The 16,696-nt window shown below is 46.8% G+C and overlaps 2 protein-coding genes across 21 annotated transcripts in view; one reads left to right on the top strand and one right to left on the bottom strand.

The window, feature by feature from the left end:
- Positions 1-16,696, top strand: part of SEC31B (SEC31 homolog B, COPII coat complex component) — a 74,771-nt gene that overhangs the window by 23,403 nt on the left and 34,672 nt on the right. For 11 of the 20 annotated variants that reach the window (XM_070470022.1, XM_020870605.2, XM_070470023.1 and 8 more), the window contains 14 exons: positions 380-454; positions 717-815; positions 2,253-2,352; positions 2,847-3,025; positions 3,291-3,417; positions 3,776-3,921; positions 4,603-4,776; positions 5,258-5,419; positions 8,003-8,180; positions 8,565-8,873; positions 9,129-9,187; positions 9,490-9,648; positions 9,929-10,045; positions 10,542-10,833. In XM_070470022.1, coding sequence (XP_070326123.1) covers positions 380-454; positions 717-815; positions 2,253-2,352; positions 2,847-3,025; positions 3,291-3,417; positions 3,776-3,921; positions 4,603-4,776; positions 5,258-5,419; positions 8,003-8,180; positions 8,565-8,873; positions 9,129-9,187; positions 9,490-9,648; positions 9,929-10,045; positions 10,542-10,796 — 2,139 coding nt within the window. In that variant the 3' untranslated portion in view covers positions 10,797-10,833. The other 9 variants (XM_020870614.2, XM_020870606.2, XM_020870610.2 and 6 more) reach the window with 8 other exon arrangements.
- The window catches only part of WNT8B (Wnt family member 8B), a 28,933-nt gene continuing 27,377 nt past the window's right edge, over positions 15,141-16,696 (bottom strand). Inside the window, exon 6 of the mRNA XM_020870638.2 lies at positions 15,141-16,628. Within this exon, the coding sequence (XP_020726297.2) occupies positions 16,083-16,628 (546 nt within the window). The 3' untranslated portion in view covers positions 15,141-16,082. The remainder of the gene's footprint in view (positions 16,629-16,696) is intronic.

Genomic DNA, 16,696 nt, shown 5'->3' with positions numbered 1-16,696 from the left:
AAGCCCATAGCATCGTGTCCATATCAATTATTTATAGTTTACATAGTTCCAGTCCAGATGCAATTTACCAGTCACAAGCAGTGTTGCCTAGAAACACTAGCTGACATTTTACTCTTATCAGGGTACCAGCATAATAGATCTAGGAAGTCAACTTGAAGGTCCAGTTCTCATGTAGAAGGGAGAAAGGGTTTATTAACACATCTACCCATAACCCCACAGGAATCAAGTCTGTGGAAAAGAGGGGAGAGATGGTGTTGGCCTCAGGGGGCACTTCTGGTAGAGCTACATTTGAGGGTACACTAGCACAGATGTCCAACTGGTGCAGGAGAGAGTCATTCACATTCATTTAATGGACATTTCTGTGTTCTGTGGCTCCTAGGTGACTTTAGAGGAGGACTCCAGAATGAAATTCCTGAAGCTATTAGGATACAGTAAAGATGAACTTCAGAAGAAGGTAAGCTGCTTTCACATCAGAAATATGTGTTTGTTGCAGAAAAAAAGAATCCTGCCGGTGGAAACCATCTCAGAATACCTCTTCCTGGGCTTCCATAATGCATATATGAGCATTTTACCTCCTGGAGTTATTCTGTTTCCCAGGAAAATAGTACAAAGATCTTAGTAAGTCCAGTTGGTGGAGTATGAAGGTGGGAAGAAAAGCTTAATATTTATTTGATCTCGTGCTGGGAAGAGTGGTATTCATATGTTTCTCCCTGCAGGTAGCCACATGGTTGAGGAGAGATTTGAGGCTGGATGAGAGCCCTCAGTCCAAGGGAGATGACCTCAACAGTAACGGACAACAGGCCTTCTCCTTACAGGTATGTAAGGAGCCCAGCCAGCCCCATCTAGGGTAACATAGAAAACCTGCCCGTAGGGAATCTTGCCCCTCCTAGCCCTTCATTTTGCTCTCAATAAATGCTCAACTTCTGTGGAAGTTTTCAAACTCCTCACTCATTTAGAACCAGGACGAGACACAGAACCCATAAGGTTTGGAGCTAGGAGTGGAGCTCTTTTAACCATGAAGTATAGCACTTCCCAAACTTTACCTGGTTATTCTTTTAGCTTTACCCATTAAAGGCCAACTCTTTTTTTTTTAATTGAAATATAGTTGATTTACAATGTTGTGTTAATTTCTGCTGTACTACAAAGTGATTTAGTTATGTGTGTGTATATATATATATACATACATTCTTTTTTATATTCTTTTCCATTATAGTTTATCACAAGATACTGAATATAATTCCCCGTGCTGTACAGTAGAACCTTGTTTATCCATCCTATGTACATTAGTTTGCATCTGCTAATCCCACGCTCCCACTCCATCCCTTCCTCACCTCCCTCCCCCTTGGCAACCACAAGTCTGTTCTCTATGTCCATGAGTGTGTTTCTGTTTCATATGTATGTTCATTTGTGTCATATCTTCGATTTCACATATAACTGATATCACATGGTATTTGTCTTTCTTCATCTTGCTACAAATGGCATTATTTCATTTTTTATGGCTGAGTAGTATTCCATTGTATATGTATCACATCCTCTTTGTCCATTCATCTGTTAGTGAATGTTTAAGTTGTTTCCTATCTTGGCTGTTGTGAATAGTGCTGCTGTGAACATAGGGATGCATGTATCTTTTTGAATTATAGTTTTGTCCATATATATGCTCAGGAGAGGGATTGCTAGATCATATGGAAACTCTAGTTTTTTAAGGAACCTCCATACTGTTTTGGCTACACCAGCTTACATTCCCACCAACAGTGTAGGAGGGTTCCCTTTTCTCCATACCCTCTCCAGCATTTATTTGTAGATGTTTTAATGATGGCCATTCTGTTTAGTGTAATGTAATCTCTCACTGTAGTTTTGATTTGCATCTCTCAATAATTGAGCATCTTTTCATGTGCCTGTTGACCATTTGTATGTCTTCTTTGGAAAAATATCTGTTTAGGTTGTCTGTCCATTTTTCTGTTGAGTTGTTTTTTGTTGTTGTTGAATTGTATGAGCTGTTTTGTATATTTTGGAAATTAAGCCCTTGTCAGTCACATCATTTGTAAATATTTTCTCCCATTCTGTATATTGTCTTTTGTTTTTCTTTGCTGTGCATAAGCTTGCAAGTTTGATTATGTCCCATTTGTTTATTTTTGCTTTTATTTATATTGAAGGGACCACTCTTAATAGCACTCTCAAAGAGAGCGACTAAGCCGGCTCTCTGTCTTCTAGGCTCATTTCCCAAGTAGCCACTTTTGTCCTTCTTCGTACAGACCTCCAAACATACTACCTGGGAAGCCTCAGCCTCCTCAGCCTTCTTTGATGAGCTGATCCCTCAAAACATGACTCCGTGGGAGATCCCCATCACAGAAGGTACCCTGACCCCGAGGGAGAGGAACCCTCTGTGTGGGGGTAGGTGGGCTCAGAGTTCTCGAGACTTGAAGACCCTGCCTTCTTGTCCCTGGCTTCCTGCTTCCCCTCATGATCGCAAATGCTGGGTGGTCCTGTACCAGTCAGAGCTGTCTCTGGCTGAAGATTTTCATGAATGGGTCCTTCATATGGAAGGCTTTCTACCAAGGTAGTCTTCATCCTTCTGTCTTCCTGCTTAAAGAACTGTGACCCTCTTGTTGTTGAGCAAACACATGGCACACCTGTGATGCTGCCACGAGTCCCTCCCTTGTCTTTGGTTCTGTTCTTAGAGATTTACCACTGGACCTGGGCACCCCTGGACAACCCCTGCATTTTGTTGTGAAGGAATGAATCTTGGGAGTTCAGGGTGAGGGGTCAGGGAGGCAGGGTATAGGAGGTGGGCACAGAAAGCGCTGGTCTGAGGGCAGGCTGATACAGAGGGGATGCTCTGCCTGCAGACACGGAGGGACTCCTGAGCCGGGCTCTCCTGCTTGGAGAACTGGGCCCTGCTGTGGAGCTGTGTCTGAAGGAAGAGTGCTTTGCTGATGCCATCATCCTGGCCCAGGCTGGAGGTGCAGATCTGCTGAAGCAAGCACAGGAGCGCTACTTGGCCAAGAAGAAAACCGGAATCGCCCCGGTAACTGCCCACCATGCAGAGAGGAGGAGGAAGGGATTACTTGGACCTTGTCAAGTGGCTGTCCACACTACGGGACTGGCGTTTAGAGGATCTGCCGCTCTCCCCTCCTACTCCAACCACCCTTACCTTACCCCGAGCCCCTAGTTAGTGGTCAAACAGGAAGGCTGCTTAGCAGGGGCTTGTCTCAGCACATCCCTGTGTGTGACTCCTGCTGCCTGTGCTGCATGAACAGCTGACGGTCTCCTTCCCTCACTGCCCATTACAGCTGCTAGCCTGCATTATACAGAAGAATTGGAAAGACATGGTGTGTGCCTGTAGCCTGAAGAACTGGAGAGAGGCTCTGGCCTTGCTGCTGACATACTCAGAGCCAGAGAAATTCCCCGAGCTCTGTGGTAGGTGGCCCTTGGCTCCAGGATGGAGTGGTGTGACTCTAGCATGGAGTCAGTGGACACACTGAGGGAGGAGACAGAGGCGCAGCCTGAACTCTGGGAGGCCAAGCCATGTCGTCAGGGACTAGAGTGCATCTCTGCTTTCTGTGGAGGGCATTTATTGTCCTCTTACTTTTTCTTGTCAGATCTCAGTGCAAAAGCTTTGCCCCTCACTGCAGAGCAAGATTAACCTCAGTGTTGTCTTAAAGCCACTGTGACTACTTGTCCCATAGCTCATGGTCCCCCACCTGTTTTCAAACAGGAGGAGGAGGAGAAGCACAGGGAAGCTGTGCCATTTTAAGAAGCTTCTATCTCTCTGCAGACAGGCTGGGAACTCGTATGGAGCAGGAGAGTGGCTGGGCTCTCGCCTCTGAAGCCAGACTCTGCTACGTGTGCTCAGGGAGCGTGGAGCGGCTGGTGGAGTGCTGGGCAAGATGCCAGCCGGCTTCATCCCCCATGGCTTTACAGGTACCCCTTCACTTCAGGGCCCTGGTCCCGCCATACCAGGCCTTCAGGAGAGGCTGGAAGTGGAGATTGCAGGGACATCAGAGGTGGGTCTTCTAGGTATCCAGGCTGGAATCAGGAGTTTTAGGGAAGAGGGAAGGGCCCTCAAAGTCTGGGACCTTTTCCATGGATAAGCTGTCATCTTCCCTCCTTCTCAGTCAAGGGAGATTGAGTAGCAGCTGCTTAGATATTAACTTTGTAATTTTTTCCCACTTCAGGTTTGGGTATATAAGTTTACTTTGTATTTGAATAATGCTGAGTTTGGGTCTTCTATTAGCATCTATGAAAAGTCCTATGAATCTAAGTTGTACCAAATACTCTGCGGTTGCCCAGAGAAAATGGTGATCACAGTCACGGGGAGACAAAGTCACACATGAAATAAAAGGATAACAGAATCTGAAATTGAGATGTATTAGCATAAAAGGTAAAGAATCCAAAATGAAGAGGCAGAAATGTACAAGAGTGTAAGACCCAAACAGCTTGGGAGGTGAAGCCAAGTGGCCCTTCTCTGGCTGTCATGTCTCTTACATGTCATATATCATCACCTGCTATCCATAGTAGGGAAGTCCTTGGTTGAGCTGCCTGAGCTAAGAGAGCAGGGTGTGCATTGATGAGGACTGACTGCCCTTTTTTTTGTCCCTCCAGGACCTGATGGAGAAAGTGATGGTCCTTAACAGGAGCTTGGAGCTACTGCGGGGTCCTGATGGGGTGAACCCAGGCCCTGCCACAACCTACAGAATCACTCAGTATGCCAACCTCCTGGCAGCCCAGGGCAGCCTGGCCACTGCCATGAGCTACCTACCCAGAGACTGTGCTCAGGTGAGTGGGAGCATGTGGAGAGAGCAAACCATTTCTTTCAGTCATCTTAACACTGGCTGAGCACTTCTGTGTTACAGGCACTATGCTAAATGCTAAAGCTCCCAGGATAAATAAGACCTAGTCCTTCAGGAAGTTCACAGTCTCTTGGAGAAAAACCAGATGTCAATAATTTATCCTGCCATAACAGAAGCTTATACTAAGCATTGTGGGACTTCACAGGCAAGGGGCTGGCTTTGTCTGGAGAAGCTGAAGAAGGCTTCTCAGTGGTTTAAAACAGTTGAGTTGAACCTTCAAAGAGAAATAACTAGTAAGGCAGATGTCACTTTGGCAAGGGTTAGAGACCTTTTGAGTTCTCTGAGATGGCTAAAATGTTGAGGGTCAGCTGAGGTTTAAAAGCTATGTAAGGCTAGGCTTATAAGAGAGGATGTTTGCTTGTTTTAATTTTACTAAACATAGTCTTTCATTATTGTAACTTTTATAGCCACCAGTTCAGCAGCTGAGAGATCGACTTTTTCATGCCCAGGGTTCTGGTGTCTTGGGCCAGCAGACTCCCCCTTTCCCTTTCCCCCGGGTTGTTGTGGGAGCTACCCCCTACTCTCAAGAGACATCCTCTCCCAAACTGAAATTCCAGTCTTCTCACCAGGTAAGACCCTGCTTATTCAGTCATTCAAAAATGCCTATTAAGTGTCTACCAAGTACCAGGCATGATAGGAATATATTAATTTTAAAAATGATGAAAATTCATATCTTCATAAAGCATAGATTCAGTTATTTTTAAATAGCTATTTATTGAACAACTGCTAGGCACTTAGAACAGAAAAGGATACAAACCATGATCCTTGCCCTTAATTTCCTCATAGTCTAGTGAAAAGATAGATATGTAAAAATTAACTACAGTAAAATTCATAAATGCCCTGATTGGGATACGATCAAAGAGCCCTGAGATCACACAGAAAGCAATTTACTGATATTTTATCTGAGTCTTGAAGATTAAAAGTTATTTAAGCAAAGGAAGAGGGAAGAAAGGTTATTTCAGGCAGAGGGAATGGCATCTGCCAAGGCAGTAAAGGGAAAGTAAGCAAAGCCTGTTTGAGGAAGGACAAACATTTTAATGAGGTTACAAAGCAGGTGTTTGTGGCAGTTGGATGAGTTAGTTGAGGCTGGGGTAACAGTATGTATAGTTAGATCAGGAGAGACCTGGCATTTCTGTGTTCAAGAGTTTAGACTTGACCCTGAAGGCATTCTGGAGCTATTGAGTGGTCTTATTCAGGGGAAGGATTAGCTTTGCCCTTCCTTCCTAGAAGGAAGGGCAAGGCTAGAGACAGTTAGGAGCATAGCAGGAGATGATGAAGGAAGGAAATGATCTAAAACTAGAAAGTGAGGTTGGATTTGAGATATTTAGTCAGTAGAATTGACAGAAACTGATGATGGTGTAGAGGACGGTGCCCAGATGGATAGGATGCTGTTAATTTGTGAGACCAGGAGCCTACCAGAGGGGAGCAAAATCCAGGGAGATTGTAGATAAAGATATTAGGCAGGAAAATTCTGATGATTTATCCTGTCCCATCTTTTAATTTCCATCCTCATTTTTGTCCCTCCCTCTGCTCCACCTCCTTCTATTTTTCCTACTTGCTCATTTTCTCTCCCACCTTCCCCAACCTCCCTCTCTCTTTTATATTTTGAAATAATCATAGACTTACAAGAAGACACAATGAAATGTACTGGGAAGTCTCATGCATACCAGGCCCATCACATCCCATGTCAGTATCTCAGACAACCACAATACAATAGCAAGACCAGGAAATTGACATTAGTATTATCCACAGATTTCACTGGTTTTACATGTCCTCATATGTGTGTGTGTGTGTGTGTGTGTAACTATGTAAGAATTTTTCTTTTCATCTTTTTAATAGTCCTTCACAGAGCAACAAAAACATTAATTTTATAAGGTCCAGTTTATAAAGTTTTCCTTCTATGGTTCATGCTTTTCATGTCAAGTCAAAGAACTGTTAGCCTAGTACAAGATCCCCTAAGTTTCCTACTGTTTTTTTCTAGAAGTAGTTTTGTTTTAAGTTCATGTTTCACTTTGGGTTAATTTTTGTGTAAGTGTGAAATTTGAGTCAAGGTTTATTTTTTTTGCCAATGGATATCCAGAATTGTTTCTTAAAAAGGCTATCCTTCTTCCTTTTTCCCAGATTACATGCCTTTAATTTCTGTTGCCTTTTTGTAGTATTAAAATGAGAATGGTGAGTGTGAACACCTTACCCTTGTTTCCAGTCTTAGAGGGAGAACATTCAGTCTTTCAGCACCAAGAATAATGGTAGCTCTAGGTTTCTGTAGATGCTCTTTGTGAAACTAAGGAAATTCCTTCTTTTCCTGGTGTGCTGAGTCATGAATCAGTGCTGAATTTTGTCAAATGTTTTTTCTGCATCACTTTGTATGATCAATTGATTTTTCTTCTGATATGGTGGATTGTGTTGATTGATTTTTTAAATATATCATGATGTACATTCCATGACCAGGAATAAATCCTATTTGTTGTGGTATATTATTTTTATATACATTGTTGGATTTGATTTACTAAAATTTTGCTGAGGATTTTTGTGCCTAAGTTTATAAGAAATATTGATCTGTAGTTTTATTTTGTGGTGTTGGTATCAGGGTAGTCCTGACCTCATAAAGTAAATTAGGAAATGGTCCTTCTGTATTCTGGAAGAGATTATGGAAGCTTTGTGTCAGTTCTTTGAAGGTTTGGTAAAATTTCCCCAGTGAAACTAGGTCTACCTAGAAACTTTTTGGGGAAGGGGGTAGGAGGAGGTTTTTAATTACAAATTTAATTCCTTTAATAGTTATAGAACGTTCAGGTTTTTGGTTTAATTTTGGCAGAGTTTTGGTAGTTTGTGGTTCTTGAAGAATTGGTCCATTTTTCTTTTTTTTTTCCCCATTTTTCTAAGTTGTCAAATTATTTGTAAAGTTATTTGTAACATTCCTTATCATCTCTTTCATGGATGCAGGGTATGTTGAAGTATTCTCTGCTTGGTCCTCTATCTTGATGAATTGTGTCTTCTTGCTTTATCTTTGTCAGTCTTTATAAAGGTTTATCAATTTTTTTGATTTTTTTTTAAATTAGCCTTTGGTTTCATTTTCCCTGTTGTTTTTCCATTTTCAGTTACTTAGTACCTTCTTTTCCTTTCCAAGATGCTGACCGTTTTTTCTCTTCCTGCAGGTTCCAATTCTACCTCCAAGGCCAAGGATTTTTACACCTCAGTCTTCACTAATGATGCCCTTGACACCTTCCCATCCTAGCCCTTATCAGGGCTCCAGAATGCAGAATACAAGTGACTACAGGCCATCTAGGGTCCAGGAAGCACAGCCCTTGCCTCTGGGCCCTGGGGTAAGGCCTGGTGAGTGACCAACTGAATGGAGATCTGTCTAGACAGAGCGCAGAGAAAAATAGCTGGCATGGCTGGCATGGATTTGGGAAGTAATATGTCCATCTAGTGGGAGGAGCTTGGAGTCTGAATTCTTAATACTGTCAGTACTTGGCTTTGTACTTTGGGCACTATACCTAGCCACTTTGTTTCTTTTGAAAATTGAGAGTGATTGTTATATTGGTCATTTCAACCCCACAGGATTGTTTCGAGGGTCAAATAAGGAATATAGTTAAAGTAGTTTGTAAATGGTAGATCTCCGTACACTTATATTATTTATTATTATTATAGTTTTGTTTTTATTCCTCCGTGATTCCTCTCTGATGTGGTCTGAATCTCTTCTCTGTCCCATTTCAGCTTTATCTCAGCCTCAGCTGTTACGAGGACAAAGGGCACAAGCTCCTAACCCCATGGGATTCCCTGGAACATGGCCTCTTCTGGCTCCACCCATGGCACCCCCAGACATTATGCAGCCTGGCTCCGTTCCCCTGCCTGGGGCTCCTCCAGTGCCCCCTCTGCTTCCTGTGAGAGCGCCGGGCTTCAGCCCAATGAGCTCCCAGCCACCAGCCCCTCCTGTCAGCTTCCCTGGGGCCCACCCTCCAGGAGGGCCAGGTACTCCACACGCTGGTGTCCTCCCGACCACTGGCATCTTGACTCCTCACCCAGGTCAGTCTTCTCCCATGGCCTCCCTCTCCTCCCCTCCCCACTACCACCTTGGGAGTCTCTTTCCTCAAGCCAGTGAACTAGGGTTAGGAATGTCAACTGAGAGTGTGGCTGGTCTGCAGAGGTTGTATGTGGACGACTCCAACTAAAACAATTTTACTGATCTTCAGACCAAAAATTTCAGTGTTTCTGGTCATGCCCCTAAATATTTATTATTTATTTATTTATTTATTTATACTGCATATTTATACTATGCAGGACCTCAGGATTCCTTGAAAAATGCTCCAGTGCTCAACGGAAACCTCCAGAGGAAAAAGGTGAATACATCTCTCCCAACTCAACCCTCATGCATTCACCAACAAGCCACGCCCTAGTTCCTTATAGAAGCAGCCTGGTCCTTCCCATTTTCAGATGGGCACTCTATCCCCTCTCTCTCCCCACTCACTCTTCTCCCTTCAGCCACCTCCTCTTTCCTTCTTATTCACCATCTTCTGACTTCTAGCTTCCCTACTCACTGTTCTGTGCCCTTGTTCATTCATAGTTTCTGCCACTCCCTCAAAGCAGGGTGGAAGGGTTCTTTCAGCTTAGACTCATGTGCCTGTCTTTTCTCTCTCTTTAGTTGCCAGAGGCATTTATGCCCCCAGCACCAATTACTACTCCAGTTATGTGCCTCGCTTCTGAGCCTCGAGGGGTCCTTTCCTCACAACCCACTGTCCCCAGTGTGAGTCATGTTCCCCCTGGAGCCCCACAAGAACTCAGCCGGCAGGTGACAGGAATGGTGTGTTTTCTTTCCTCTTGGAAACCTTCTTTTCTTGGGTATAGAAAAGCAGGGAGCATGGAGGATGACTTCATTCCTCACATTGGAGGCAGACTCTGGGCTGAAAGAGATGGGGTGGGAGGCAGATACCAAGTGTCCCTACTGCAGAGAAAGGGGATGCCCCTCCCCAGCTCTGCTTCAGTGGGAGCAGCATGACCCCAAATCACAGAGGACTAGTCCTGAGGGGAGCCATAAGCAGGACAGCTTGCCTATCTCTCCTGTCTCCCTGCTCCCTCCTCAGCAATGTCAGCAGACACTGGAGAAGATGGACAGGAAGGAGATGCCCCCTGAACACCAGTCCTTGAAGATCAGCTTTGAGTCACTTCTGCAGCGCTGTGCCCTGTCTGCCACTGATTTAGTGAGTCTGAACCTTCCCCGTGATGCTCCCTTCCGACCCCAGCTGGTCCCAGGATCCCTTAACTATAAGACCAGTTCCTTGTGTGAATCTTCTTACTGTCCCTGGACATGCTGTCTATAGCTTATAATTATTTGATATTGTCGGTGTGGAGTTGGGGAGGACTTGTCTGGTCTGGAGTTTAGCTCCTTGGTAGCAGGACCCAACAGCAGCGAGACTTAGCTCTTGGAAAGGCAGCAGGGAGTACTGGAAGGAGGGTGAGATCAGTAGTGAGGAGACCTGCCATTCATTCCTGGCTGAGTCAGTTAGAGCAAGTCACTTACCCTCTTCAGGTCTCCATTTGTCCTCTGTCAAATGAAAGAAAGAGCACTGAGCCATTCTAGCTCTAAGGTACCATGATTCTTTTTTTTTTTTTTTTTTTTTGGTACTATGATTCTTTATGGTCCTGTGTAGTATTAGGCTTAGGGGCTGGAATTAGAATCCATTTCCCTCCCTGCAGAAAACAAAACGGAAGCTAGATGAAGCTGCGCAACGTCTAGAATGTCTGTATGACAAGCTCTGTGAGAGGACAGTAAGTACACTCAGTGGTGCTCATCTGCTCCTGCTTTTCCACCCTTACCCATGGCCAAAGGGTGTCTCTTCCCATAAGCCTCATGACCCTGGGTTCCCTACAGAATATAGACATGTTGCCTGGACTGGGCTCCAGAACTCCAGAATGGAGTCCTTGCTTCTCCCCTCCATGCTTCCAGGGTAGGGGTGGAGTTGGGCTTGCTAACTCTGGGCCAATCCCTCCACAGCTCTCGCCTCCTGTGCTGGCCGGGCTCCATGAAATTGCCCGATGTGTGGACGCAGGAAGCTCAGAGCAGGGCCTCATGGTGCATGCCCAGGTGGTGGGCTGCAGCAGCTTCAGTGAGGTCTCCAGCTTCATGCCTGTCCTGAAGTCTGTCCTCATCATTGCTCATAAGCTGCACGTCTAAACCAGGCATCTCCTCTTGCCAGGAAACCACTTTTACTGTTACTTAATTCCTTCCTACAGGAAGGGAATTTTGAAACAGATTCTGTTTGTTTTTCCCAGCCTTCCTCCCTTGCTGCCAGGTATATGATGCTGTAGGCTTGGCTCCAAACCAGCAGAGTGCCTGCTCTCTACAACTTTATGCCTGGCCCTCTGGGATCTGCCCAGGGCTCGGTCAGCCTGTTCTCTTCACTTTCCCTAAAACTATACTCCAACAGGGGCTGACATAGGGTGCCTTCTCCCCCAGGGGTATTCTGTCCAAGTGGTTTCTGAGAGGGTGAGCAGGATCATTTTTTCAAGTCTACCTCTGCCATACCCATCGTGTGGGTCTTATGTGTTTCCCCTTATGTGGTGATGAGCCTGACTTTACCTTCTCCTTGCCTCTGACTTCATGTTTCCATACTTCTCTGAGTCCCAGAGACTGGGGTAGAGTTGACCGCTGCTCACCCTTTCAACAAATCCTAGACATGAGTGATGGGTGCTGAGCAGAACCAAGAGAAGGAACTCAGGCCCTTTTAAGAAGGGACTTCTCTGCCAGCATTGTTAAGGGTTAACTAGGTGAGGCGGAGGGTGGAAGGAGTGCACTGCCTTTTGATGAGAGTTGTCTTAAACTATGGGATAGGAGCAGAAGGACCACTGCCCATGGGGAGCAGCCCCTGACTCAGCCTGCCTGAGTTCTGGCCCAGGCAAGATCTAGACCCATTCATTCTGTGATTAGAAGCCTGGTTCTGGAATAGGAGCCATATTAATGAAAGGCTCTTCTGGTACACTTCTTCAAGACTTGGAGGCCCTTCTTCCCCACCCCCACACATCTCAGGGCTGCCTTCTCTCTCTGGCTGCACTTTCATGGTTTGACTCTGCACTGAAGCCCTGATGTACTTTATGTGCAATAAAGCTGCTTTAGTTTGGTTTCCTCAGTCATTTCCCAATTATTATCTCCTCTGGGTCCTATTTTGCTCTTACCTGTCTTCCCAGTCCTTTGTTCTTGCTTCCTGTACCTCAGTAAGGCAGGGGAGACACTTGGGGACAGATGGGAAGTCAGGAGAATTGAAGAAAGGAGGTGGCACTGAATTAGGCTCTCTCCTTGCAGCATTTATGGCCACTCGGAGGGTGTGTGTGTGTGTGTGTGTGTGTGTGTGTGTGTGTGTATGCGCACGCACGTGCATGTCTCCATCCGTGCCTGACATTCAGCTCCACACACTTCTTGTGTGTGTGTGTCTCCATCTTTGCCTGACATTCAGTTCCAGGGTTTTCCCCACATCACTGTGTGTGTGTGTGTGTGTGTCCATGTATCCATCCGTGCCTGACATTCAGCTCCAGGGTTTTCCCCACATCACTCTGTGTGTGTGTGTGTGTATGTGTGTGTGTGTGTCCATGTGTCCATCCGTGCCTGACATTCAGCTCCAGGGTTTTCCTCACACCACTTCAGGGCTGAGCTCAGCTACACAAAGGGGCCGGGTGTGAAGCCAGGGGTACGATCTCTAATCCTGTTGTAGATCATGTCTGCAGGATAGATGTGTGTGTTTGGGAGGAAGGGATTGTTAGGCAGTATTTGTTTGTAAAGCCACTTGCTCTTCAGATAATACTTGCACTAACTTCTATTGATAAAGCAGTGTGAGCCCCAGCAAAGTCCTTTCCCAAAGTGTCTTTGAAGCCAAGAGCCCATTGAAGGGAAGAAAGGCCGGGAGAGGGGATTAGTTTGTTCAGCAGCTGTGAATTTCAGTGGGAGGTTGATGAACTCTGAAGTCTTTGTTTAAATTAAAGTGGGGGAGAAAAAAGCCGCTGCTGGAGCGAGAGCCCCACTTGGGGCCCTGAACTAACACAAGGAGAAGTCTGAGCTGCGGGGAGCTGTGTACTGACTGCGAAGACTTTTCCCAAACACTTTCGGAAAGGTGTTGTGAGAAGGGAAGGGGGCGGAGTGGGGGATTAGCATGTGAAATGAAGTTTTCATTGACTCCGGTGGGGGTAGAAGGCTATTTTAATGGCATTTTGTTCTCTTATTTTCTCTTCTTGAGCTCTTGAGAGATATTGTTTTGCTAAGGCTGGCTTTCTTCCCCCTTCTTTCCAGTCTGCAGATTGCCTCTATGGGAGCCAACATAAATATTTCTCCTCCAGGAATGCGGGTTAATTAAAAGGAAATGAATGAGTGGAAGCATCCAATCCAGACCCACAATAGGCGAGTGCCCTGGCCTGCCCTTCCCTCCCACCACCCCCAGCACCGCCAGCGCTGAGCACGACCCTGTCTCTGTCTTTGCCCTAACCTGCTGCTAAGGCCAGTTGAGGCTGAGATTCTTTTCAAGGAAAGAAAGCCCTGCCTGTGTGTAGGCTCACAGGCCAGGGACAGGAAGGAGACAGTGTTTTGTCCCCTCCACCCAGCATCCTTGTCACTTCTCAGGACCTCCCTCTGCTTCTGTCCCCTGGCTGAGACAGATGGACTCCTAAGGAGCACACAAGAGGAGGGGAGGGGCCTGGGTTCCAGAACTCACCCCATGGTACCTTACTAGTTGGTGGAACAAGCCAGACATCTTTCTCAGCGTCAGTTTAAATCTGTAAAACAAAAGATTTTCCACTCGCTGACCTTGAAGTTGAATCTTCTCAAGCAGCCAGTCTGGTTGTCCACATTTATAAAGAGGAACACAGCACTGGTGATTGATTATAAGAGAGAACTTAAACTCCACGAATGCAGGAGGTCAGTATGTTGTTCACCACTGTATTTCTACTGTGGTCTTTGTTGAATGAATAAATGAATCAATGGATAATGTAAGGGGCTAGGGGAAAGTAATCCAGACCTAAGGTAGCTCAGTATTGTTTTCTTTATAGACACGAATGTGGTATCAATCATAGACATTTGGGAATATAAAACAATAACCTGTGAAAGAACTTTCTGGCAGTGTGACATGTTTCAAATACCAACCTGGAGTTGTCACACATGTCACGTGATAGTTCTCCTACTAGTCTGCTGAGAGACCTCCTGGGGAATGTCGCTTTCCTTTACAAGGTTTTACTTTTATATTTTCTAGCTGCCTTGCCAGATTTTCTTACTGAACACTGTCAAGCAATTCTACCAAGTGGGACAGCCAAGTTAGTGCATGCTACTCCTTGATTAGGGACAAAGGGCTAGTTGGGAGATCCAGGAGGCCCAGATCAAAGCTGAGGAAAGGAGCAAAAGGCCTTTGCTGGTAGAACTGGAAGTGAAGCACTCCCAACACCCTGGAGGGCAGCATGTACCCTGTAAGGAGGGAAGGTGAGCCTCTCTCTTCAGTAGGTGTTAGTGGGACCAGAAGACGTGTAGGGATGAGGCCAGGGATTTGAGATCTGCCCTTGCTGTTGCCTCAGTTTGGAGTATAGGAGCCATTCTGCTCTCACGATCAACCCTTAGAGCCTCCTCCCATTTTACCCACTTGGAGCCACTCTTTCCCTGTGCTCTCCTCTACAAGAGATGAGATGAAGTCTTCTAGCATTTGACCCATTCTGCTCCAGAGAGTTGCCTGGCACCCAAATCCAGGACGAACCTAGGGGAAGGAGATGACTGGGAGGCTCCTTGGGCTGCGGAGGGTCTGTCAGGGGTTAGTTCTTCCCTTCCCGAGCCCTATTCCATCAGCAAGTCCCTGCTGTACTGCTTCCTTCTGAGAAGAGAATCAGAAGCACCACAAGTAGCAAGGTCTTAGCCACTGAGTAAATGTATCAGTGGAAGATTTATGGGCATGATTTCCTAATACTTGGCAGATGAACCTCAGCCAGGCCAGGATAACTACTTAGGCCATCAGGGAAGTGAGGCCCACAGGAGGATAGTATCCAGGCAAGGTGGGAGGGAGGAAAGAGCCTAAAGGTTACATCTTCCATGCACCCTTCCCCATAGCCCCAAGAATACGTTCAATACCTGGAAAAAAAGATGTCACAGTGACTGCAATAAATTAAGGTTCAAGGTACTGAACTTCCTATTAAGTTTCATTGCAGGAAGTTTACATATTGAAGGAAAGTATCCAGTACTTGAATCCTGCCTATTTGAGAATCAGGTTAGTGAAAAGGAGGGATCCCAGCTTCTCATTCCTCATGACCTGTCTTCAGAGGTGCAAACCAGGGCCTGAAGGGAAATTAGCTTTATTTATCTCAGTCTTGGCTCAGGGGAATAAGATCCTTTGGGGAAGAGTAGAGGTAAAGTTGGTTGCTAGGAGAATGTAGGTTAGGAACACACAGAAGCTTATTTGAAAGGGTAGGAAATAACTGGCACTCTCCCCTTACCTCTTGCCTGGATGTTGTGGGTATATGTCTGGGGCACCTTGGATGATTGTCTAGGAAGGTCATTGCCCCACTGGCAAAGTCCATTAGAGACACGACAAGGGTGAGTAGCACCCTTGGTTTTCATCAAGTCAGCACTCAAGCATTCCCACTTCCTCCATCTTCAACTTCCGCCTCTAGGAACCAACCCCTAAAGACATGCGTTTTCTTGGGTCGGTTTCCTCAGTATCTCTTTCAGAGAAAGAAGGAAGGATAAGGGGAGGGAAAGTAGAGATTCTTGGGGAGTCTATGCCAGCAGTTAGGGAATCAGAAGCACAGGAGGGCCTCTGCCCAAGGAAGGTGTGGCTGTGGCAGAGAGCTGACAGCAGAAAATTGGGGAGTAGGGGTAGAGGGGGTAAGATGGGGAAAAAAAAAAAAAAAAGCCATGCTTTCTCTGGGCCTTGCATATCTCAGAAGGGTTCTTCCAGTTCTTAGGTTCCACAGGCTAGGTCAGGTAGGACCGGGAGAAGGAACGCCCATTCTCTTCGAAGTCCTGGGAAGATCAATAGCTCAGAGTCTCAGAACAGAGCGCTGCAGGTCTCAGTGTGGTGGGCAAACGATGCCGACAGCAGAGGAACTGTGGGAACAGGTGGGAAAGTGGCGAGCTCTGGAGAGAATGCAGCAGCTTTCCCCCACGGGATCCCTGGCCTTGGTAGTGTGGGGTCCCTATTCCCTAGATTCTCACTACTGGGGTCTCTAAAAAAAAAAAAGCCAAGGACCAACCGGGAAACAAGAGGGGAGAGGAGTCGCTTAGGGTTTTCTCCCGGGTTCGTGCGCCGCGCCCCCGCGTGGCCGGTCCGCGCGGCTGCAGAAGTACTTGGTGACTCGCCGGCGGCACTGCTCGCAGCGGACCGCGCAGCACCAGTGAAACTTGCAATTGCAACTGGACACGGTCTCGGCGCGGCGCTCCTCCACCGCCAGCCCGCAGTCCCCGCAGAGTCGACGGCAGCTGCGGCGCTCCCAGCGGCCCAGGGCCCGGCCGCGCCGCAGGCACTCTCTGCCTTCGGTGCCCAGCAGCCCTAGCGTCTTGTTCTCCAGGCAGTAGTCCGGGGAATCCTCCAGGTGCACCAGCTCCCGTGTGGAGATGGAGCGAAAGGTGTCAGCGATGGCGCCGCGGCCCGCCGCGCTGTTGCCTGCACCCTGCGGCAGGTCCACCTTGAGAGCCGCGTGGTACTTCTCTTTCAGGTGCGCACCCACCTCTCGGAACTCCGGCAGCTGCAGCCAGCAGGTCTGCGTGGTGCAGCTGCCAGACACCCCGTGGCACTTACACGTGCGTTTCATGGTGCCCTTCACCGCCTGGGGAGAGAGCTACGAGTGAGCGGGCCAGGGATTGCGTCCCTGGGGAGTCTCGCACTCTGGTGAGT

The sequence above is a fragment of the Odocoileus virginianus genome, chromosome 7 (genome assembly GCF_023699985.2).
Source record: "Odocoileus virginianus isolate 20LAN1187 ecotype Illinois chromosome 7, Ovbor_1.2, whole genome shotgun sequence".
Taxonomy (NCBI): domain Eukaryota; kingdom Metazoa; phylum Chordata; class Mammalia; order Artiodactyla; family Cervidae; genus Odocoileus; species Odocoileus virginianus.
This window is presented reverse-complemented; position numbering and strand designations above follow the sequence as displayed.